The following is a 22372-nucleotide window of genomic DNA, read 5'->3' as shown; positions in this document are numbered from 1 at the left end:
ATGCTGCAGCCCACGGGGTCACAACCAAATAACAAAAACAATGGAGGGCTGTGTTTCTTACAAATTCAGAAAAATAGCATTAGGTTCTTTGACTTTGATCTGGCTCCCCAGGGCGAGCAGCAGAGTGGCAAAACCCTTTCCCTTTTGCTGTTTTACTTTCCAGGCTCTACATGTTCCACGCCTGTGTTCAAGCGGGCCAAATCCACATGCAATTCTTTAGTAAGGATACTCCGATCAAAATATCAAATGTGACTCCATATTAAAAGAGTTGCTGAAAAAGACAAGAAATAACAAGTATAGGTGAGCATGTGGAGAAAAGGGAACCCTCATTCACTGTTGCTGGGAATGTAAATCAGTGCCGCCACTATGAAAAACAACGTGGAGGTTACTCAAAAATTAAAAATAAAACTACCATATGATACAGCAATTCCATTCCATCTGAGGTACTTCCAGACACTGCTGGTGAGAATATAAATTGAAACAGTCCTTCTAGAAAGCAATTTAGCTGTGTAGACCAAGAGTTTGCACCCTTTGAGACAGTGATTCCCCAACTAGAAATTTAGCTAGAAATTTATATATATATATATAATAAATATACAATATTCACTATAGAATGTTAGTAAAAATTATTTAAAATCACCAGCAAGAGACCTTCCCAGTAGTCCAGTGGTAAAGAATCCACTTGCCCGTGCAGGGGACATGGGTTCAGTCCCTGGCCCAGGAAAATTCCACATGCCCTGGGGCACCTAAGCCTGTGTGCCACAGCTACTGAGACTGTGCTCTGGAGCCCTTGAGCCACAACTAATAAAGCCTGCACACTCTAGAGTCCGTGCTCTGCAACAGGAGAAACCACTGCAATGAGAAGCCTGACCACTGAAAGCAGAGAAGCTGGCATGTAGCAATGAAGACTTAGTGCAGCCAAAACTAAAGAAAAGTAAAACAAACCACCCACAAGTCCAGAAAAAGATTAATCACATAAATTACAGTGCAGCTGTAGGATAGGATATCTTGCAACTACTAACTACACTGTTTTAAAGAATATTTAATGACAAAGGAAATGCCCATAATACAGTTAATCAAAAACTGCAAACTGCAGGATATAACTATTTCAATATAATGATCTCAATTTTGAAACATATATACACACATGTACTTGATAAAAGATGAAGAAACATACTACAATGTTAACAGAAGCTTTCCGTGGGTGTTAGGGTCACAAGTTATTAATAATCTTTTTTAAAAATTCTTTATCTTTTCTAAATTTTTCCAGTCAGGAAATATTTCATATCATGCACAGACATACTATATATATTTTAAGAACTGTCAAATGTTCAAAGTCTGTCCTCCTACTCACCGAAATTAAGGAAAATTTCTCACTATTCTGGATGTTTCCTGGAGTAGTTTGTGTAACTAGATATTGTAAATAATATCTAGGATCAAAAAGCTAATTTTTTTAAACTTTTTGATTGCACCATGAGGTATGCAAAATCTTAATTCCCTGACTAGGGATCCAACCCTTGCCCCCTGAAATGGAAGCATGGAGTCTTAACCACTGGACTGCCAGGGAACTCCCAAAAAGCTAATATTTATACACACGCCCTCACACAGGGGGCAAGGACAGTGTCGCCCTGGCTGTCCCAAAGCTACAGCAGAAAATCGCCAGATGCAAGCCACTTGCATCCCTGGGTGTGAGCCAGTTCTCCGTTATCCAGGCGCCTGGTGGTTTGTTTCTACTTCTCCTTCCTCTTGTTACTTCTTGGGAAAGTCTCCACCACAGAAAAAGCAAAGGCAGAAAAAAAAGCTGAGACCAGATTAGTAGCTGGCCTGCACTAGCAGCTCTGATCAAAGGCTTAGAAGCGGCTTGGAATAATGACTGAAATGAGTTTTAAAGAGTCACTGTGAACTTGAACGACTTGTGCTCCTCCAGTCCCCAAGGAGAGCTGGAAGCTACTAACTTGTTTTAAGAATCAAAGTGCCTGCAACTATGAGCCAACTATGCTCTGCAGATGATGGCATCAGATTCTCCCAGTGTGTGCATCTCCAAGTGAGACTCAAAATCAATTCTCCAAAAGCACCAATCATTTCTTTAAAAAGAATACTAAATGCCTCAAGTCCCTCCAGGAAGTAACAGAGGAAACCGCCAAGTCATAAATAAATCAGTAAAAGATGCCTCATTTCTTTAAGAAGGGATTCTGTACAATCTAAGGGTTCTACTGATATTAGATGCCTAAATACTTCTAAAATAACAGATGACCTCATACACTTGACCCTTGAACAAAGTGGGGGTTAATTCACGTAGAACTTATAGTCAGTCCTCTATATCCAAGGTTCCTCCACATTCGTGGATTCAACCAACCATGGATTGTGTAGCACCATAGTCATCACTATTGAAAAATACCCACATATAAGTGACCTGTGCAATTCAAACTTGTGTTGTTCAGGCGCCAAATGTAGTGCCTGTGTGCATAGGGCATGTGACTGTATGTGTACAGGGTATGTGTACGCACGTGGGTAAAAGTATAAGTGTGTGAATAAGTCAGTATGTATACAACTATGTGAGTACATGCCGGGAGCCAGCACGAGGAGTCCCGCCCGTGGCAAAGGTCATGAGGTTAAGGGGCCCGACAGGCAAAGGCGAGTCGAGCCTTAAGGGAGCCTCGCTGAATCTGCTCGTACATCTGCCCCCAAAACCAGAGTTAGCCTGCCTTGCTGCATTATGCCTTTCACCTATACTTCTGACATTACAGGGGGGCTACCCCCCACCACCTCTCTCTGTAAAGGAGTTAACTTAGGACCCCAGTTAACAAATCTCCTGGGCATGTTTCAGTCCAAAAACTCCTCTGATGGTTCTCTAGCCTGCCTGACAGGATTATCCGGCCACATGTGATTGTTTACAGCCTCCCAACCGTGAGAGGCACGAGATGCTTTAAACTTTCTAAAAACAGATTCTCTTGAGAAGTTAGAAAATTATTAGTATAGTATTAGCGAGTTAGTTAGAAATTATGTTGGTGAGGGGTTTCATTGCTGAGTTAATGATTGCTGCCAGGCCTCCATATCCTTAGGCACTGGGGAGTATGATAATCAATGTAACTGGAATGTAGAAAAAGAAATATAGTAGTTTTGATGTTAGCAACACTAGACTTTTTGAGTTAATGAATTTTCTCTTTTGTTATAGATCACTGTACTCCTCTTTCTTTGTTATAAATCACTGTGTCCCTGCTATGTAAAAATATAACTTTATCACTATCTTAAGAAAATGCACTGGTCATAGCAAACACTCGCTTCCAACAACACAAGAGAAGACTCTACACATGGACATCACCAGATGGTCAACACCGAAATCAGATTGATTATATTCTTTGGAGCCAAAGATGGAGAAGATCTATACAGTCAACAAAAACAAGACCAGGAGCTGACCGTGGCTCAGATCATGAACTCCTTATTACCAAATTCAGACTCAAATTGAAGAAAGTAGAGAAAACCGCTAGACCATTCAGGTATGACCTAAATCAAATCCCTTATGATTATACACTGGAAGTGAGAAATAGATTTAAGGGCCTAGATCTGATAGATAGAGTGCCTGATGGACTATGGAATGATGTTCGTGACATTGTACAGGAGACAGGGATCAAGACCATCCCCATGGAAAAGAAATGCAAAAAAAGCAAAATGGCTGTCTGGGGAGGCTTTACAAATAGCTATAAAAAGAAGAGAGGCAAAAAGCAAAGGAGAAAAGGAAAGATACAAGCATCTGAATGCAGAGTTCCAAAGAATAGCAAGAAGAGATAAGAAAGCCTTCTTCAGGGATCAGTGCAAAGAAATAGAGGAAAACAACAGAATGGGAAAGACTAGAGATCTCTTCAAGAAAATTAGAGATACCAAGGGAACATTTCATGCAAAGATGGGTTCGATAAAGGACAGAAATTGTATGGACCTCACAGAAGCAGAAGATATTAAAAAGAGGTGGGAAGAATACACAGAAGAACTGTACAAAAAAGATCTTCATGACCCAGATAATCATGATGATGTGATCACTAATCTAGAGCCAGACATCTTGGAATCTGAAGTCAAGTGGGCCTTAGAAAGCATCACTACGAACAAAGCTAGTGGAGGTGATGGAATTACAGTTGAGCTGTTTCAGATCCTGAAAGAAGATGCTGTGAAAGTGCTGCACTCAATATGCCAGCAAATTTGGAAAACTCAGCAGTGGCCACGGGACTGGAAAAGGTCAGTTTTCATTCCAATTCCAAAGAAAGGCAATGCCAAAGAATGCTCAAACTATCGCACAATTGCACTCATCTCACATACTAGTAAACTGATGCTCAAAATTCTCCAAGCCAGACTTCAGCAACATGTGAACCGTGAACTCCCTGATGTTCAAGCTGGTTTTAGAAAAGGCAGAGGAACCAGAGATCAAATTGCCAACATCCGCTGGATCATGGAAAAAGCAAGAGAGTTCCAGAAAAACATCTATTTCTGCTTTATTGACTATGCCAAAGCCTTTGACTGTGTGGATCACAATAAACCGTGGAAAATTCTGAAAGAGATGGGAATACCAGACCACCTAACCTGCCTCTTGAGAAATATGTATGCTCGTCAAGAAGCAACAGTTAGAACTGGACATGGAACAACAGACTGCTTCCAAATAGGAAAAGGAGTATGTCAAGGCTGTATATTGTCACCCTGCTTATTTAACTTATATGCAGAGTACATCATGAGAAACGCTGGACTAGAAGAAACACAAGCTGGAATCAAGATTGCCAGGCGAAATAGCAATAATCTCAGATATGCAGATGACACCACCCTTATGGCAGAAAGTGAAGAGGAACTAAAAAGCCTCTTGATGAAAGTGAAAGAGGAGAGCGAAAAAGTTGGCTTAAAGCTCAACATTCAGAAAACAAAGATCATGTCATCCAGTCCCATCACTTCATGGGAAATAGATGGGGAAACAGTAGAAACAGTGTCAGACTTTATTTTTGGGGGCTCCAAAATCACTGCAGATGGTGATTGCAGCCATGAGATTAAAAGATGCTTACTCCTTGGAAGAAAAGTTATGACCAACCTAGATAGTATCTTCAAAAGCAGAGACATTACTTTGCCAACTAAGGTCCATCTAGTCAAGGCTATGGTTTTTCCAGTAGTCATGTATGGATGTGAGAGTTGGACTGTGAAGAAGGCTGAGCGCTGAAGAATTGATGCTTTTGAACTGTGGTGTTTGAGAAGACTCTTGAGAGTCCCTTGGACTGCAAGGAGATCCAACCAGTCCATTCTGAAGGAGATCAACCCTGGGATTTCTTTGGAAGGAATGATGCTAAAGCTGAAACTCCAGTACTTTGGCCACCTCATGCAAAGTGTTGACTCATTGGAAAAGACTCTGATGCTGGGAGGGATTGGGGGCAGGAGGAGAAGGGGACGACCGAGGATGAGATGGCTGCATGGCATCACGGACTCGATGGACGTGAGTCTGAGTGAACTCCAGGAGATGGTGATGGACAGGGAGGCCTGGTGTGCTGCGATTCATGGGGTCGCAAAGAGTCGGACACGACTGAGCGACTGAACTGAACTGAACTGAAGACTAAATAGATCTTAAGGGGAGACAAGTTTTCTGATCGATTAACCTTTATCAATAGAAAGAAAGGTGGGGCCATAAAATGTTAATCAGTCTCCAGACCAGAAGATATTGTAAAACAAATGTGAGACCCTTGTAAGAACAAAGATATGCTGAGAACACATTTATCTCTATGTACAACTGAAAGTATAAAAGTGGACCTGGAAAATAAAGAAACGGACCAGTTCCTGGAAAGACTGGTCTCCCCCGTGTGGTCTCCTCTCATTCTCTTCTTTTCTGGCTGAATTCCCACCTGGAGCGTGGAGGCTCACCATGTATACTTACTTGCCCTGGCTTCTAAGACCCACGCAAGAGGGAGCCCAAGGCAGGGCACCCTCCGCTATTCAAGTGGGCACCAGTGGCCTACATAGGTGGTGCAAACTCCTTGTCTTGGAGTTTTATTGGTTTTCCAAGTAAACCAAGTTATTCAGCCTCTTTTTCCCCACTAATTTTCCTACTACACTATTTCTTTCTAATCTCCCTCCATATCTTTAATTAAGCAATTAATCCTCAGACGCCAACGCCATCTCCGCTTCGAATTCCCTGGATCCACTGGGGCTGGACCCCAGCAAGTAAATGTGTGTTTGTATTCACAGGTGTGTAGGGAAATGGAAGGACCGAGTAGGAAGTAACAGGAAGAGAGAGTATATACAAAACACACTCCTAAATGAACTAAAAGGAATCAGTATCTTTTAGACCACCATGGAAAACGTGATTACATTAAAGAGAAACTATTTTAAGTGCTACAAGCATCACCAATCTGATAGTCAACTTATGAATTGAATATTCAATTCAGATAATTCCCAACATATCACAAGACAAGGAATATCTTCATGCTGATTATCTAGGAAATTAAATATAAGCCCATACTATCCTCACCCCCACTTAGTGGTAGTTTCAGAAGACCTTCAACAAATGCCTGATTCCCTCCAACTAAGCCTGGTAATGTGTTATCTGAAGTCCTATCCCCACCAGTCTGGAGCATACTCCTGCTGCCATTAGCCTGGTCTGAACCTCTGGGCATACACGTGAGTACACACACACACACAGTTACAGCCTTCACCATCCTCCCTACCCACCCACCCGTGACTACCACACATGACTGCTCACCTGCCTCAGTTTCTTGTATGCTTTTGCCTTGCTTGGTCCCATCCATCCATCCAACATTAATTATGAGTATTACATATGTTATTCACTGGTGATCTCATGTATACCCCCAGTCTCTCAGTCAGGGTATGTAAAGTGAAAAGCCTTAGTTTCTCAGTCATGTCCAACTCTTTGCAGCCCCATGGACTGTTGCCCATCAGGCTCCTCTGCCCATGGAACTGAAAGAGGTAAAGCTTAGGCAGGCAGTCCAAGGCCCTATAAGGAGGAGCTGAACATCCTCTGCTCCTGCTTTCCTTGAGCCTTGTGCAACAATGTATCTTACCTGAAAACTGGCCTTTCTTTAGGTCCCAACTAATGATCACAGCACAGTGTCTTACTCATGGAAATGCTTTTCTTAGACTCTGTGTTAATGATTATAATTATAACAAATCTTGCCTGGAAACCTGTTTCTCAAGACTTGTACCTCTGATGACACAGCAATAGTATATCTCACCCAGAGACTTTGCCAGAACCGTTCTCTCTGGCTAATCTTGTGCCAAAGTTATCTCAGGATGTATGCCTTGAGAAAGGGTCTCGTGGAACTCTTACAACCTTGAGGTATTCTTTTTATCTATTCTTAGCGGCTAGTTGAGAAGTATATAGGACCCTGCTTAAGCTAGTGAGGCGGGTACTCTCCTACCCCCTTCCAATGCCTCTTGCTGGAAGCTTTCTCTATCCCCATTACCTTAACAAAATCTACACAAAGCTCTGAGTGACTGAAACTGTCTTTGGTCCCAGACTTAAATCTTCTCCTTCGGAGACCATGAATCTGGCAACACTGTTCACTGTAAGCTATCATCCTGGGGTCTCGTCCGGGATCTTCAACACAAGGTAAGAATGTTCAGAGCTGGGACTCTTTTGCTCTTTTAATGTAAAGTCTCTACTTTGCTAACTCAGTGTGCCTGTCTGTGTGAATGTGCAAGAAGCAAGAGCTGTGTCCTGCTCCATGGTTCCATGGTGATCCTCATATGGCAGTATGCCTGTCGGGGGGTTATACTGAGGCAGTGTCAAGAGGCACCCAATGTCCTCATGAGGGGAACGGCCAAAAGTGGATGAAGAGTGTGGACCGAACTTCTTTTCCCTGGTCAGCCTTTCCTGGTCTCTCTGACTGCTTTCATAACTGCTTGAGGAATTCAAGGTACTAACCTAGCGTGCCAGACTGCAGACTGTCAGGAGACTTACAACCCATGCTGTTACTGAGTTTTTCTAGCCAGACCACCATTCCAAGTTTTACAGGACACTGCAGGCGGGAACACACTAGGGAGCTAAGTGGAGCTCTAGCTCCAGGGACATCTCTCAGACTGAAAATCACCCTCCTGACCCCAGAGACCCAGAGGTGAGTTCTTGTTATGGCCATGCCTCCGGACTGCATGGATGGATGCCTTACTGGTGAACATGAGATTTCTGAGGACTCAGATCAGGGAACCCCAGATCTGGGCAGATTGGAAATGCAATGGGCTTCTTCCCTTAGTAATGCAAGCTCTTAGTGGACCAAAGAAAGCCCTCCAGTGAGCCTTGTCTCAACTCTTTAGATATTCTTTTCATACAATCACTGGACAGGAATAGAAAGGTTGACCCTGACACTCCATGAACATGAAAGATTATTCTTTTCCTAGCAGGCCAGCCCTCCATCACCTCCTTTTTTATCACACAGGCTGATATGGAAGCTCTCAGAAGGGACATCTTGGCTTTTCCGTTCAGCCCTTTATAACTTACTGCTTCTACTGTGGTCAGGAATATGCTCAGGAATGTACACAGGCACACGGAAGATGGGTGTTTCCCCTAGCGGTCTTAGCTTGGGAGGCGTTCTGGAAGGCTACTCTGCTCTACCCCGGTGGCCTCAGAGGAGGAGCAGAAATCAGGCAGAGGTTTTAACGGCGAGGAACTCGACATCAATCTGGGATGCCATCAGGTCTACCCCTGGTGCATCTCCACCCCTCCTCGGTGGTAGAAGCGGGAGGGACGACAGTGGGACACCTGCGCTGGTAAGGACAGGTTAACTCCAGCCAGGGAAGGAAGCTTAGGTGGAAGACCTGGCTCCACTCCCATCTAGAGCAGGGAGGGATGCCTCTGGTAGGAAAAAGCCACGACACTGGGTGCTGCTTTTTCTCTCTTACAGATGGTAGCTAACAGTTCCAGAACCACCCCTTTGAATTGTATCTTGAAAAACTGGGATAAGTTTGATCCCCAGAGCCTAAAAAGCCCCTTCTAAACAGGCTTTCTTTAAGAAAACCCCTCACCTACCCGGAGAGACAATCCCTGCTGGGACAACACCTTATCAGTCAGGCTAGCCCTGTCATTAGAGCCAATTTGAACACTCTCTGGTTTAAATTTTAGCTATGGAACTATGACTACAAGAAAGAGAGATGACATTTTTGATACTGAATGGCCACGATATTCTTTAGATTCTGGAGGAAACTGGTTAAAATGAAATCTTTTTGAAAATGCAAAACCGGTTCTTTTTGTTTGTGCAATTAGGAAAAAGCTGGTTTATTAAAATTCTTTTTTTTTGAAGCTCCAACCCTGCCTGAGAAATAAAAACATGCCTGGGAAAAACCTCTGAAGTTATCTCTTATCATGTCCTTGAGATACACAGCCTATTCTTTCTGGGACTCCAGCCATGAGCAAACTGGTAGAATTTCGGGCCAAAGGAAAAAAAGGCAAACAGACATTTTAACTTTCAAGCAGAAAACTGTGAGGTTTCTGTGTGTCCCAGTGTGTGTCTCCATCCTTGGACAACATTGCTAAAGGCTAATTGGTCAATAAGCTCTATTTAATTGGCCTAAAGGGAAGTAAGTGCTTACAAATCAATCAATTCTAAATTCAAAAAAAATTAAACTAAAACGAATTTCAGGCTTGTGTGAACTGGTAAATATTCACTATTGAGTTGATACCTGGTATTGATGTTTGTTTATTGATCTAATTAACACAGACATTGTGAAGATACTTTTCCAAATGATATAGCTTTGGGTGATTTATATTTACTATGCTACAAAATGATGATATAAAGTACAGGTCATGGTTGCTGAAAGAAAGTAGGATGTGTGTTTTCAATAAAAAGGCATAAGGAAGGGAATTACATTCTATCAAGGGAAAGGAAGTAAATCTAAACTTACAGGTGGCTGTTCTCTGAATGGGCAAATAAAATAACCCAGAAGTATAAAAAAGCTTTGTGGCAAGGGGAAGAGAGTTTTGTGCATGATACAAGCTTCTTAAGACATTAAACTGTCTTTGAAACCTTTTATTGTTACTTTGACTAAGTGAATAACTATTGTTTCACAGTGAATAAAAGCTGGTACCAATCTGGAATTTGGTTTTCTCTTCCTGTTAAAAGAACAAAGTTTTCTTTAAATGTGGCTTTTGATGACAGACTATGGCACACATAGACAAAGCTCATTCTGCTTCTACAAAAATTAACCCCTCATCAGGGAACTTATGGAGAAGGAAATGGCAACCCACTCCAGTGTTCTTGCCTGGAGAATCCCAGGAACGGGGGAGCCTGGTGGGCTGCCGTCTATGGGGTCGCACAGAGTCGGACACGACTGAAGCGACTTAGCAGCAGCAGCGGGGAACTTAAAACAGATAAACAATGGCTATAAACTAAATAGTTGGGGTTATGGGAAATCCAAGACAGCCACTTGGCTTTTCTTAGCTCCCCGACAAACTTCACTTTTATTTGATATGATAAAGCCTTTCCTGGCTTCAGGGTTAGTATCTCACAATGGAGAAAAAATGTCTAAAATATGTTTTCTACAGTCTCCAGTGACTGGGGCACCCACTTTGCTGGACAGGTAGTACAGACATTGGCAAGAAACTTCACAAGCTTCTTGGAGACTATCGTTTTCACTGATGTCCTCGGTCGTAGGGCAAGGATGACAGAACAAAGGCTAGGTTACATGAGATTGAATAGACTGCTAAATATGACTACAATTTTCATGACTTTCTGTCTGACATATTACTGGCTTCTAATCTTTGTTTTCAGAGATAAAGAAGCTCTCTCCTTAAGTTACTGATGCTTTAAAACAATTTAGTGATTTACATCTGTGGGTAAAATTAAAACATTTTTCTTTTTTCTCTGCCTCGTCCCTCGAGAAACTGGAGACATTTGGGTTCTCAACAGCCTCATCAAGGTAAAAAAGACTGTTTCTGGATACATACAGAAATCTCAAAGTATACTGGGGAGCTCTAAAAGAAAAATCCACCAAACTGATGTCAGGCCTACGGCATCTATTATGTCTCCCTAAATATTAAGTTGTAGTTGTTAATTAAGGTCTATATTTACTAAAAGTCACTTCTGACATAGTTCCTTGCAGTTATGTTACACTGCCAAGAGGTTTAATTAAGTTATTAAAAAGAACACTCTGAGCTGTCTCTAAAGCTTATCTCAGTAACCAGTCTTTGAATAAAGATCAAATGCTCCAGGATATGCAACCAGGAGATTAACAACAGGCTGTAGTCATTTAACAAACTAGGTCAGATGACCTGGAGATGTCACTGGGCTATACCTAATGGAAGTTCTTGACTTAAGTTATGATTTTACTATTACTGCTAACTATATTGCTTTCTATGTTGCCTGTTTCAAGAAGTACTGTCCCTTACATTATCAAGTGTGTGACCAAGTCACAGTTCCATATGAAACCCGTAGTTATAATGGTGTGACTCTGTATATGAGAAGAAGCAACAAGAAGGAATGTTTTCCTGGACCAAGAGACTAGTGAGACAGGTGAGGTCTAGAGACTTTTGCTACTCACAGGGCCTAGTCCAATAACAGCACGTTGAGTGGCCCATCGGTGAAATCTTTGACAGATCTGGGAATGAGCCTTCCCAGCACTGTGGGACAAGGTGGTCATGAAATGCCCCCCAAACTAGGGTCAAACTCATGGCCATAAAGGGGTCCTGAAACTGGAAACTGGCACTTGCCATTGGCATCTACAAAGATTAACTCATGAACACACAGCTGTTGACCGTCAACATGTCCTGAATGGAATTCAGGGTGGAAATCAGAATTTAGGCACTCACTCTGTGCTCTGGAAAAATGGACAAAACAGGCCTTCAGACAGTTAGATATTTTCAGGTAAAGATTTTCTTGAACCCAAATTCTTGCATCTTCTCATACCTAAAAAAATGCTAAAATTGTCAGTGGTGACAACTACTTTGGCTTATATGTTAATACCACAATAAGAGGCTAAAGCCTACTTGGACAAACTTAGACAACTGGCTACCTGGCTATGCTGCTGCTAAGTCGCTTCAGTCATGTCTGACTCTGTGTGACCTCATAGATGGCAGCCCACCAGGCTCCCCCGTCCCTGGGATTCTCCAGGCAAGAACACCGGAGTGGGTTGCCATTTCCCTCTCCAATGCGTGAAAGTGAAAAGTGAAAGTGAAGTCGCTCAGCCATGTCCGACTCAGCAACCCCATGGACTGCAGCCTACCAGGCTCCTCCGTCCATGTGATTTTCCAGGCAAGAGTACTGGAGTGGGGTGCCATTGCCTTCTCCGCTACCTGGCTATAAGTCTCCCTAAAATAGCTGTCTACACTGGGATTCAGACTCATTCTTCTAAAAAGAAATGGTAATATTTATTTTGTCTGTTAAGATTCAGGTTGTCATTCTTTCAACTACTTCTAACTGGGTCTGTGATACCTACACTGAAAATGTATATGAACATGCCAAATGGCTCCACAAGTGTTGACTCTATCTGGACCAGGATCAAAGTTACTACCAAATGTAACCTGATTCTTTGACTCTTCCTTGGACTGCTGATTACAATAATTCTTTTACTGATATTTACTCTCTGCTTTTTAATCTACTTATCTAGTTTATTCTTTCTAAAGGATACAATGGCTTCCCAGACAAAGTAACCGTGATGCAGAGATTCTGGTCACTCTTCAAAATGGACTCTCCTGATGTTCCACTCTTCTCACAGATACAATCTTGACTTAGAAGCTCTCCTTAGTGGTAAACTATCGTGACTGTAATAATCGTAATCATCTTATTCTTGTAATAATCGTAATCATCGTGACTGTAATAATCGTAATCATCGTTCGCTCCTTATATCTGTAACTGTATAATTAACTTTGTACCTAAGCAGCTTGAGACATTTAAGTTACTAATGATTGTTCATGCTTCTATAGTTTTTACTGCCTCCTCTAGCTATTACTCAGGACCCCTGGGTCAGAGACCCTCAATATGAGGGTAAGGAGAGTATGTTGCCTCAACAATTTAGAGTCTGTGCCCCTTACCAGCAGGAAGAAGTTACGGAACGATTTCTCCACCCCTTTCCCTGGCAACCATATTCTCCTACAAGAAAAAGGGAGGAATGAAAGAATTAAAGCTTGGGCAGGCAGTCCAAAGCCCTTTCAGGAAGATGGGAATAACAGACCACCTGACCTGCCTCTTGAGAAACCTATATTCAGGTCAGGAAACAACAGTTAGAACTGGACATGGAACAACAGACTGGTTCCAAATAGGAAAAGGAGTACATCAAGGCTGTATATTGTCACCCTGCTTATTTAACTTATATGCAGAGTACATCATGAGAAATGCTGGGCTGGGGGAAGCACAAGCTGGAATCAAGATTGCCAGGAGAAATATCAATAACCTTAGATATGCAGATGACTCCACCCTTATGGCAGAAAGTGAAGAGGAACTCAAAAGCCTCTTGATGAAAGTGAAAGAGGAGTGAAAAAGTTAGCTTAAAGCTCAACATTCAGAAAACTAAGATCATGGCATCTGGTCCCATCACTTCATAAACAATGTCAGACTTTATTTGGGGGGGTCCAAAATCACTGGAAATGGTGATTGCAGCCATGAAATTAAAAGATGCTTACTCCTTGGAAGGAAAGTTATGACCAACCTAGATAGCATATTAAAAAGTAGAGACATTACTTTGCCGACTAAGGTCCATCTAGTCAAGGCTATAGTTTTTCCAGTGGTCATGTATGGATGTGAAAGTTGGACTGGAAAGCTGAGGGCAGAAGAATTGATGCTTTTGAACCGTGGTGTTGGAGAAGACTCTTGAGAGTCCCTTGGACTGCAAGGAGAGCCAACCAGTCCATTTTAAAGGAGATCAGTCCTGGGTGTTCATTGGAAGGACTGACACTGAAGCTGAAACTCCAATACTTTGGTCACCTCATGCGAAGAGTTGACTCACTGGAAAAGACTCTGGTGCTGGGGAGGGATTGGGGGCAGGAGGAGAAGGGGACGACAGAGGATGAGCTGGCTGGATGGCATCACCAACTCGATGGACATGAACTTGGGTGAATTCCAGGAGTTGGTGATGGACAGGGAGGCCTGGCATGCTGCTATTCATGGGGTCGCAAAGAGTCGGACAGGACTGAGTGACTGAGAGACTGAACTGAACTGAACTGAACTGAACATTCTCTGCTCATGCTTTCCTTGAGCCTTATGCAACAATGTATCTTATTTGAGAACTGGCCTTTCTTTAGGTCCAGGAACTAATGATCACACAGAACATCTTACTCATGGAAATGCTTTTCTTAAACTCTTTGTTAATAATTATAATTGTAACAGATCTTGGCTGGGAATCTGTTTCTCAAGACTTGTATCCCTGATTAACAGCAACAGTATATCTCACCCAGAGACATTGCTGGAACCATTCTCCCTGGCTAATCTTGTGCCAAAGTTATCTCAGGAGGTATGCCCTGGGAAAGTGTCTGGTGGAACTTACAATCTTGAGGTATCCTTTTTATCTATTTTTAGCAGCTAGTTGAGAAGTATATAAGGCCTCACTTAAATCTGTGAGGCAGGTACTCTCCTGCCCTCTTCCAGTGCCTCTTGTTGGAAGCTTTCTCTATTCCCGTTGCTTTAGTACACAAAACTTTTTGAGTAACTGAGATTGTCTTTGGTTCCAGAGTTAAATCTTCTCCTTTGGAGACCACGAATCTGGCAGCACCATTCACTATAAGCTATCAGAATCTCCAGGCAAGAACACTGAAGTGGGTTACCATTCTCTTTTGCAAGGGATCTTCCCAACCCAGGGATTGAACCCAGGTCTCCTGCATTGCAGGCAGATTCTTTACTGTCTGAACCACCAGGGAAGCCCAAATATTGAAGAGTAACCACCCAACATGGGGCTTGACCGCATGACCCTGGAATTGAGTCCCGTGCTCTACTGATTGAGCTAGAAAAGCCCTGATTAACTTCTGTCATTCCCCTTCCCCAAACCAAAATATAGAACCTTGATCCCCACATTCCCAGCACCAGGTACTTTCTTAGGTACTGTTTCAAACCAGAGATGACTCAAAGTGCTTTCCATTCATCCATGGAGAAGAAGCCTTTCTCAGAGGCCCCAGCAGTCATTCATATTCCAACACTCCACTCCAACACACACACACACACACACACAAACGAACACACATGAAGATCTGGTCCCTTAACATCAACCCAGGTTGAGCTGACTTTCCCTGTCCCACTGCCAACAAGAACTTGACCCCTGGCAACCATCCCCATCACTACCCCCACACACATGTTCATCCTCTAGCTCTGGCCCCATTCAGCCCACTTTTACTCCACCAGTTTAGAATTATAATTCTCACAGGCCTACATCAAGATCACACAACAAAGACACAAGATTGTATTTCTTTGGTCAAAACATACATATAGTATCAATAATAATACCTCACACAGCACCAAACTTACAAAGAATTTGTTGACATTTTTTCCTCATTTTCCCACAAAGTTCTTGAATTTTCCAGCTCTACTACTCTCCAGGTATGATCTACAGACACCTTACTGGAATAGAAGGGAATGTTTTGAACTTGTGACACAGAATCCTATGTACCTATATCCACAAGTGAACTATCTGAGGCCAGTCTGTACTCAAAAGGAGCATGCAAGATAGGCAGTGAGTCCATCACGACCACCCAACCTCAGGTGCCGCAGCGCTGGATAAACCAGAAACTGGAAAGCCCCCACCATCCAAAGGAAATTAAGGCAGGCTGACAAAACAAGGACACTAGGGGAATTTAAGTCCTATTTCGGTGACAAGCATTAAATCCACTAGGTAGGCTGCTGGAAGAAAAGCCCTTGTGTAGAACATGGCAGGATGTGTGTCAGCTTTGCTAGGAACATGGTTTGTGCAGGATGACAGGTGAGAAGCCCCATCTCTCCTCTTCTGCCTCTACCGATCCTGACACAGAAAACCAACCTTGGCCCTGGACACCACAGCCTGGTGTCTCCACAAAGCACAGCCAAGCTCACAGGCTTGGGCTCAGAATTCTCCACTGTGCTGTCCCCACCCCCGGCCCCCAGCAATTCCCCAAACCTGAGAGCTTCACAGGGCTTGCCTTTAATCAGCCGTTCAGGTCTCGTCCCAGGTAAGGTCCACATCGCCTGGGCCAAGTGTCCAAAGACAGTAGCATCGAGGGTGGAGAGCTTGGGCCCCATGATGTACTTCTTGTCACCTGCAGCAGAGAGAGAGAGAGGTCACTTTGCTGGCCCTTGCTGTCCCGCTAAGTCACAATGGCATTCAGCATCTTCCATCATCCATCTGCCTAACAGAGCATCAAAAGCTTTGCAAGACCAAATGCATGCACCTTCTTTTACCAAAAACTAGAAACAAAAGTAAAACAAAGAATTCTGTGATGTATCAACTGATACGATAGCACAGCAGGGAAATAACTGGGAACATACCAAGGTAACCAGATGAGGGAGGGGGTTCATGGAGAAAAGGGGGAACTTATCACCCCCAGAACCCCAGAGGCACCTCCTCGTCTCCAGCTCTAGTTGTTAAAGCTTGAGATGCTTAAGAACATCTGGACATTCGCTTAAACCATCTCAAGTCAAGCACAGCCAGCCTCGGCACTTACTTAATTAAATTAATAGATTTCCTCAAGGAGAACCAGAACCCTAAGCTACTTAGGAAGTTTGAGGAGGCAAGGTTCTGTATGATATCTCCATGGTCTTGGCAAGGTTCTCACCACTATGCACCAACAGGAAACAAACAAAGAGAAGCTTTAAAACTGCGGCCCAGGAGGAACTGGATCCATCCTCCTTCACATCCTGGTCCCACTGTTATTCACTATGAAAGCCTGCTCATTAATCAACCTCTCCAAGCCTCGGTTCTCCCATCTGGAAAAGGAGATGATATTAAAGGTATTTCCTAGGACCACTGTGGGGATTACATTTCATAACACATGTGAAGCACTTAGCACCAGATCTGGGTAACTCATCAAATACCAGCACTCATGATAAGAGCCCTTCTGTTTTTCCAGTCTATTCCATTTCTCACCCAAAGCTAAATTTCTAGGACATTCTTTTCATAGTGGCACTGCCTTTCACAACAACTTTTAATGATTTATGAAATGGGCTATGAAATATAGTCCAAACTCATCCTGCAGTCCAAGACTCATCACATTCTGCTCCCACCCACATGCCGGCTTTGCCCCTCACCCTTCTTTAACCCGGCAGGCCTGGGACAGCCCCATTCACCAGCCCACGTCATGCCTCCCACAGCTACACTTCTGCTCATGCTGCACCCACACATCTCCCTGCCCTCCCAGAACCCGTAGGTGCCCCCTACTTCTCTCCATCTCATGAATTATATTCATCTTTCCAGCACAAGCCATCTCACGGCAATGGAAGCTGTCAGTTCAGACAGCCCTCTTTCAAATTTCACTTTTGCACATACGACCCAGATTCAAAGGGAAGAAAACGGGTTAAAGGAGAGCTACAATGGCTTCCTGGCCCCCCAGAAACGTCGATTTCCTTAAACTGCTAAAAGGAAAGAGTCTAAGGGAAATGCTAGAGTACAATGTGAAGTCTGTTGTAGACTCCAAATATTTGGGGGAGCAAGAGGAAAAAATGAACATGAGTTTTATAAAAACTTAGGAAACCTAAAAATAGAGCACATAAAACCTTGATTAAAAAAAAGAAAAATAACAACGATAAATATAATCATTTGAATCTGTACATCAACTAATACATATAGCGTTCAGCCCAAATTTACTTTTTGGCTCAGAACATTAAAGCTAGAAGGACCCTGAGTTATTAATAATAACAGAAACAGACTAAAAATGCCAGCACCCAGTCTCTTGACTCCCAGCCTGATACTCTCTGCTCTGCACAAGCTGCCACAGAGAGCTTCATCTATGAGATAAAGACCCCAAGGAACAGCAGGAGGGTTAAGCTGTGAATGTTTACAAAAGGATGCTTTTGATCAGGAGGGAATACAGAATATAGAAGGAGAAAGGAACAAAAGTCTAAGGGTTTTTAAAGGTACTTGCCCCCTCCCTCAAAAAATGGATAGAATTTAGCATTCATGGTAGACACACAATTATCCATGTATACACACACATTACAGTTATAAATTTAAAGATTATAAAAAACTCTTTGTTATTAAGAAGTCCTCAGAGTACCCAATGGCAGGAAACTTTTTAAAAAACTTTCCTAATTAATTTTTTAGTTAATTTTAGACATAAAAAAGTTACAAAAATAGCAGTTTCTGTATACCCTTCACGGAGAAGGCAATGGCACCCCACTCCAGCACTCTTGCCTGGAAAATCCCATGGATGGAGGAGCCTGGTAGGCTGCAGTCCATGGGGTCACACAGAGTCGGATATGACTGAGTGAATTCACTTTCACTTTCACTTTCCACTTTCATGCATCGGAGAAGGAAATGGCAACCCACTCCAGTGTCCTTGCCTGGAGAATCCCAGGGACGGGGGAGCCTGTTGGGCTGCCGTCTATGGAGTCACACAGAGTCGGACACGACTGAAGCGACTTAGCAGAGGCAGCAGCAGTATACCCTTCAACTAGCTTCTGCTAATATGGACAGCTTAGGTAACCATCGAAAAAGCAAGAGAGTTTCCGAAAAACATCTACTTTTGCTTTATTGACTATGCCAACGCCTTTGACTGTGTGGATCATAATAAACTGTGGAAAATTCTGAAAGAGATGGGAATACCAGACCACCTAACCTGCCTCTTGAGAAATCTGTATGCAGGTCAGGAAGCAACCTCTTGAGAAATCTGTATGCAGGTCAGGAAGCAACAGTTAGAACTGGACATGGAACAACAGATTGGTGCCAAATAGGAAAAGGAGTACATCAAGGCTGTATACTGTCACTCTGCTTATTTAACTTCTATGCAGAGTACATCATGAGAAATGCTGGGCTAGAGGAAGCACAAGCTGGAATCAAGATTGCCGGGAGAAATATCAATAACCTCAGATATGCAGATGACACCACCCTTATGGCAGAAAGTGAAGAGGAACTAAAGAGCCTCTTGATGAAAGTGAAAGAGGAAAGTGAAAAAGTTGCCTTAAAGCTCAACATTCAGGAAACTAAGATCATGGCATCTGGCCCCATCACTTCATGGCAAATAGAGGGGGAAACAGTGGAAACAGTGGCTGACTTCATTTTTAGGGGCTCGAAAATCACTGCAGATGGTGACTGCAGCCATGAAATTTTAAAAGATGCTTACTCCTTGGAAGAAAAGTTATGACCCACCTAGATAGCATATTAAAAAGCAGAGACATTACTTTGCCAACAAAGGTCCGTCTTGTCAAGGCTATGGTTTTGCCAGTAGTCATGTATGGATATGAGAGTTGGACTATAAAGGAAGCTGAGCACCGCAGAATTGATGCTTTTGAACTGTGGTGTTGGAGAAGACTCTTGAGAGTCCCTGGGAATGCAAGGAGATCCAACCAGCCCATCCGAAAGGAGATCAGTCCTGAGTGTTCATTGGAAGAACTAATGCTGAAGCTGAAACTCCAATACTTTGGCCACCTGATACAAAGAACTGACTAACTGGAAAAGACCCTGATGCTGGGGAAGATTGAGGGCAGGAGGAGAAGGGGATGACAGAGGATGAGATGGTTGGATGGCATCACCAACTCAATGGAGATGAGCTTGAGTAAACTCCAGGAGCTGGTGATGGACAGGGAGGCCTGGTATGCTGTGGTCCATGGGGTCACGAAGAGTCGAACACGACTGAGCGACTGATCTGAACTGAACTAGGTAACCACAGTACATTTATTGTTGCTGTCGCTGTTTAGTCACCCAGTTGTGTTGGACCCTTTTGCAATCCCATGGACTGGGATTCTCCAGGCAAGAATACTGGAGTGAGTTGCCATTTCCTTTCTCCAGGGAATCTTCCCAACCCAGGGGTCAAATCCATGTCTCCTGCCTGCATCTCCAGCCTTGCTGGCAGATTGTTTACCACTGAGCCACCAGGGAAGTCCCTCAGTATATTTACCAAAACTAAGAAATTAACATCAATATAATTCAATTAACTGTGCTGTACTCTTCATTAAAATTTTAGTGGTTTTTCAACTACTGTTCTTCTCTTCTTCAGGATCCCGCATTGCATGTAGCTGTCAGGTCGCCTTAGTTCCTCAGTCTGTCCTTGTCACACACCCCCACCTCCCCCCACCCACACAGCCATGCCCTACAAGACCTTAGCTCCCTGACCGGAGATTGAACCCCATACAGTGAGCACAGAGGCTTAACCACTGGACCACCAGGAAAGTCCCTCCTTGTCTTTCATAACCTCAACATTTTTAGAGAATATTGATCAGCTATCTTGCAAAATGTTCATCAACTTGGGTTTGTCCAAGGTGGTTAATCATTAGAGCAGTAATCCATATTTACAAATGCTCTTGTGATGCTTATTTCATATGTCAACCTGACTACTGCATGGGGGACTAAGTGATGTGGTCAAACATTATTCTGGGATTTTCTATCAGGGTGTTGTGGGCAAGATTAACATTTAAGTGATAGGCTGAGTAAAGCAGAACACTCTCCCTAGTGTGGGTGGGCTTCCTCCAGCTAGTTGAAGATCTTCATATGACAAAAGGGCTGACTCTCCCCAGAGGAAGGGGAAATTCCTACTGCCTGATTGCCTCTGAACTAGGACGGAGGCCTTTGCTGACTTCAGACTTAAATGGAAACATTGGCTCTTCCAGGGTCTTGAGCCAGATCTGACTGGAACTACACCATCAGCCTTCCTGGGTCTCCAGCTTGCCAACCCCCTCTGCAGGTCTTGGTATCTGTCAGCCTCCATAACTGTATGAGCCCATATAAATTTATTATATAAGAGAAACAGACATGGCTAGATCCAGATATCTAGATGTATATCTCCTATTGGTTTATTTCTCTGGAGACCCCTGATACCCCTTCTCAGAGCTTCATATCAGGAGGTCCACAATGTCCATATGTCTTATCACTGGAGATATTAACCCTGACCATGTGGTAATGGTAGTATCCATAAGGTTTCTTCCCTGTAATGTTACTAGTTTTCCTTTTGCAGTTAATAACCTTGGGGGAGAAACTTTGAGACTGTATCACTATCCTGTTTCTCCTCAAACTTTGGCCCACTAATTTTAGCATCCATCAGTAGACGTCAACTGAAACAACTAAATACTGTGGAGTTTGCCTAATCAGGATTTTCTATTTCTCTATTACTTCTACATGTATTGATTCAAATACTACTGTTCCCTTCATCCCCCTTTTACTGACATATTCAATTATTTATTTATGTAAACATGCACTTGTCGATATTTCTTTTACTGTATGGCCTGTAATCCAGTACTCTCATTATTCCTTATGTTGCTCAAATGGTTCCAAATTTGGTCTTTTGAGCTTAGCAGGAAGTATTTTTAAGAAAAAGACTGAATTTAGATAAGATTCTGCTTAGAGATGAAAAGGCCAAGTCAAAGTCTCAAGTCTGTAGCATCCCCAGGCTTCCCCAAGTGGGCCCAGGCGTCCCCAAGTGGGTCCAGTTCTCACTACTGGAGGGTTTTAGCAAAAATAGAATATTAAGGGCATTTCTGAAGCACTGAAGGAGAAGGTTTGGGTGATGAGACAACTCAAGCTTCATTTTCATGTGTAGAGATGCACAGAAGAAGCTGGTGGTACTCTCATCACCACCTCCCATCCCATCCCTCCTCCAATAACCTCCACTGGTCTAACTCAACACTTCCCTTAAGGCTCAGATCACATGCTCCCTCCTCCACTCCAGAAAGGTTACCTGCACTGTCCAGTCCTCGACCACTTCTCCTCTGCCAACCCTCAGAGGCACACCTGCTTAGAGCAGGGCTGCTCAAAGAGCAGTTTGGGACCAGCAGCATCAGCATCGCAAATGCTACCTATTTAATCAAAATGACTGAGAGTGAGACTGGGAGAGAATCTGTGTTTTAACAAGCTTTCAGGTCAGTGATTCTTAGAGAGCCAGCAATTCTTGGACCACACTTCGAACAGTGCTATTCCAGATGGCTCTCACGTACACTGAAGTTTGGTAAGTGCTGGTCTAGACTAGAGTATATCAGTGTTCTTAAACTCGAGCATGCATCATGATCCCCTGGAGGACTTTTAAAAAATACTGATTTATCTCCCACGAATCCCCAGGTTTCAGATTCAGTAGGTAGGGGTGGGACTCAAGACTCTGCCTTTCTAACAAGAGCTCAGGTAGTGCTAAGGCTGCTGGTCCAGGAACCACACTTTGGGAAACACTCATCTGAATCAATCATTAGGTAATTCACACATGTCATCTCATAGTCTCATTTATGTGTGTGTCCTATCTCCTCAAGTAGTGTTTAATCTCCTTGAGGGCAGGTAACCCTCTTTGACTTTTCTGTCCATCTGATATCTATCATAGTAG

The 22372-nt window shown here is 43.2% G+C and overlaps 1 protein-coding gene across 2 annotated transcripts in view; it reads right to left on the bottom strand.

Moving 5' to 3' along the window:
- The window catches only part of FAXC (failed axon connections homolog, metaxin like GST domain containing), a 74340-nt gene that overhangs the window by 6176 nt on the left and 45792 nt on the right, over positions 1 to 22372 (bottom strand). For both annotated transcript variants that reach the window (XM_068985378.1, XM_068985377.1), the window contains one exon: positions 16061 to 16177. In XM_068985378.1, coding sequence (XP_068841479.1) covers positions 16061 to 16177 — 117 coding nt within the window. The remainder of the gene's footprint in view (positions 1 to 16060; positions 16178 to 22372) is intronic.

Source organism: Capricornis sumatraensis, chromosome 13 (genome assembly GCF_032405125.1).
Source record: "Capricornis sumatraensis isolate serow.1 chromosome 13, serow.2, whole genome shotgun sequence".
In the NCBI taxonomy this organism is placed as follows: domain Eukaryota; kingdom Metazoa; phylum Chordata; class Mammalia; order Artiodactyla; family Bovidae; genus Capricornis; species Capricornis sumatraensis.
The sequence above is the reverse complement of the archived record's forward strand: the minus strand, read 5'-3'. Positions and strand labels throughout refer to the sequence as shown.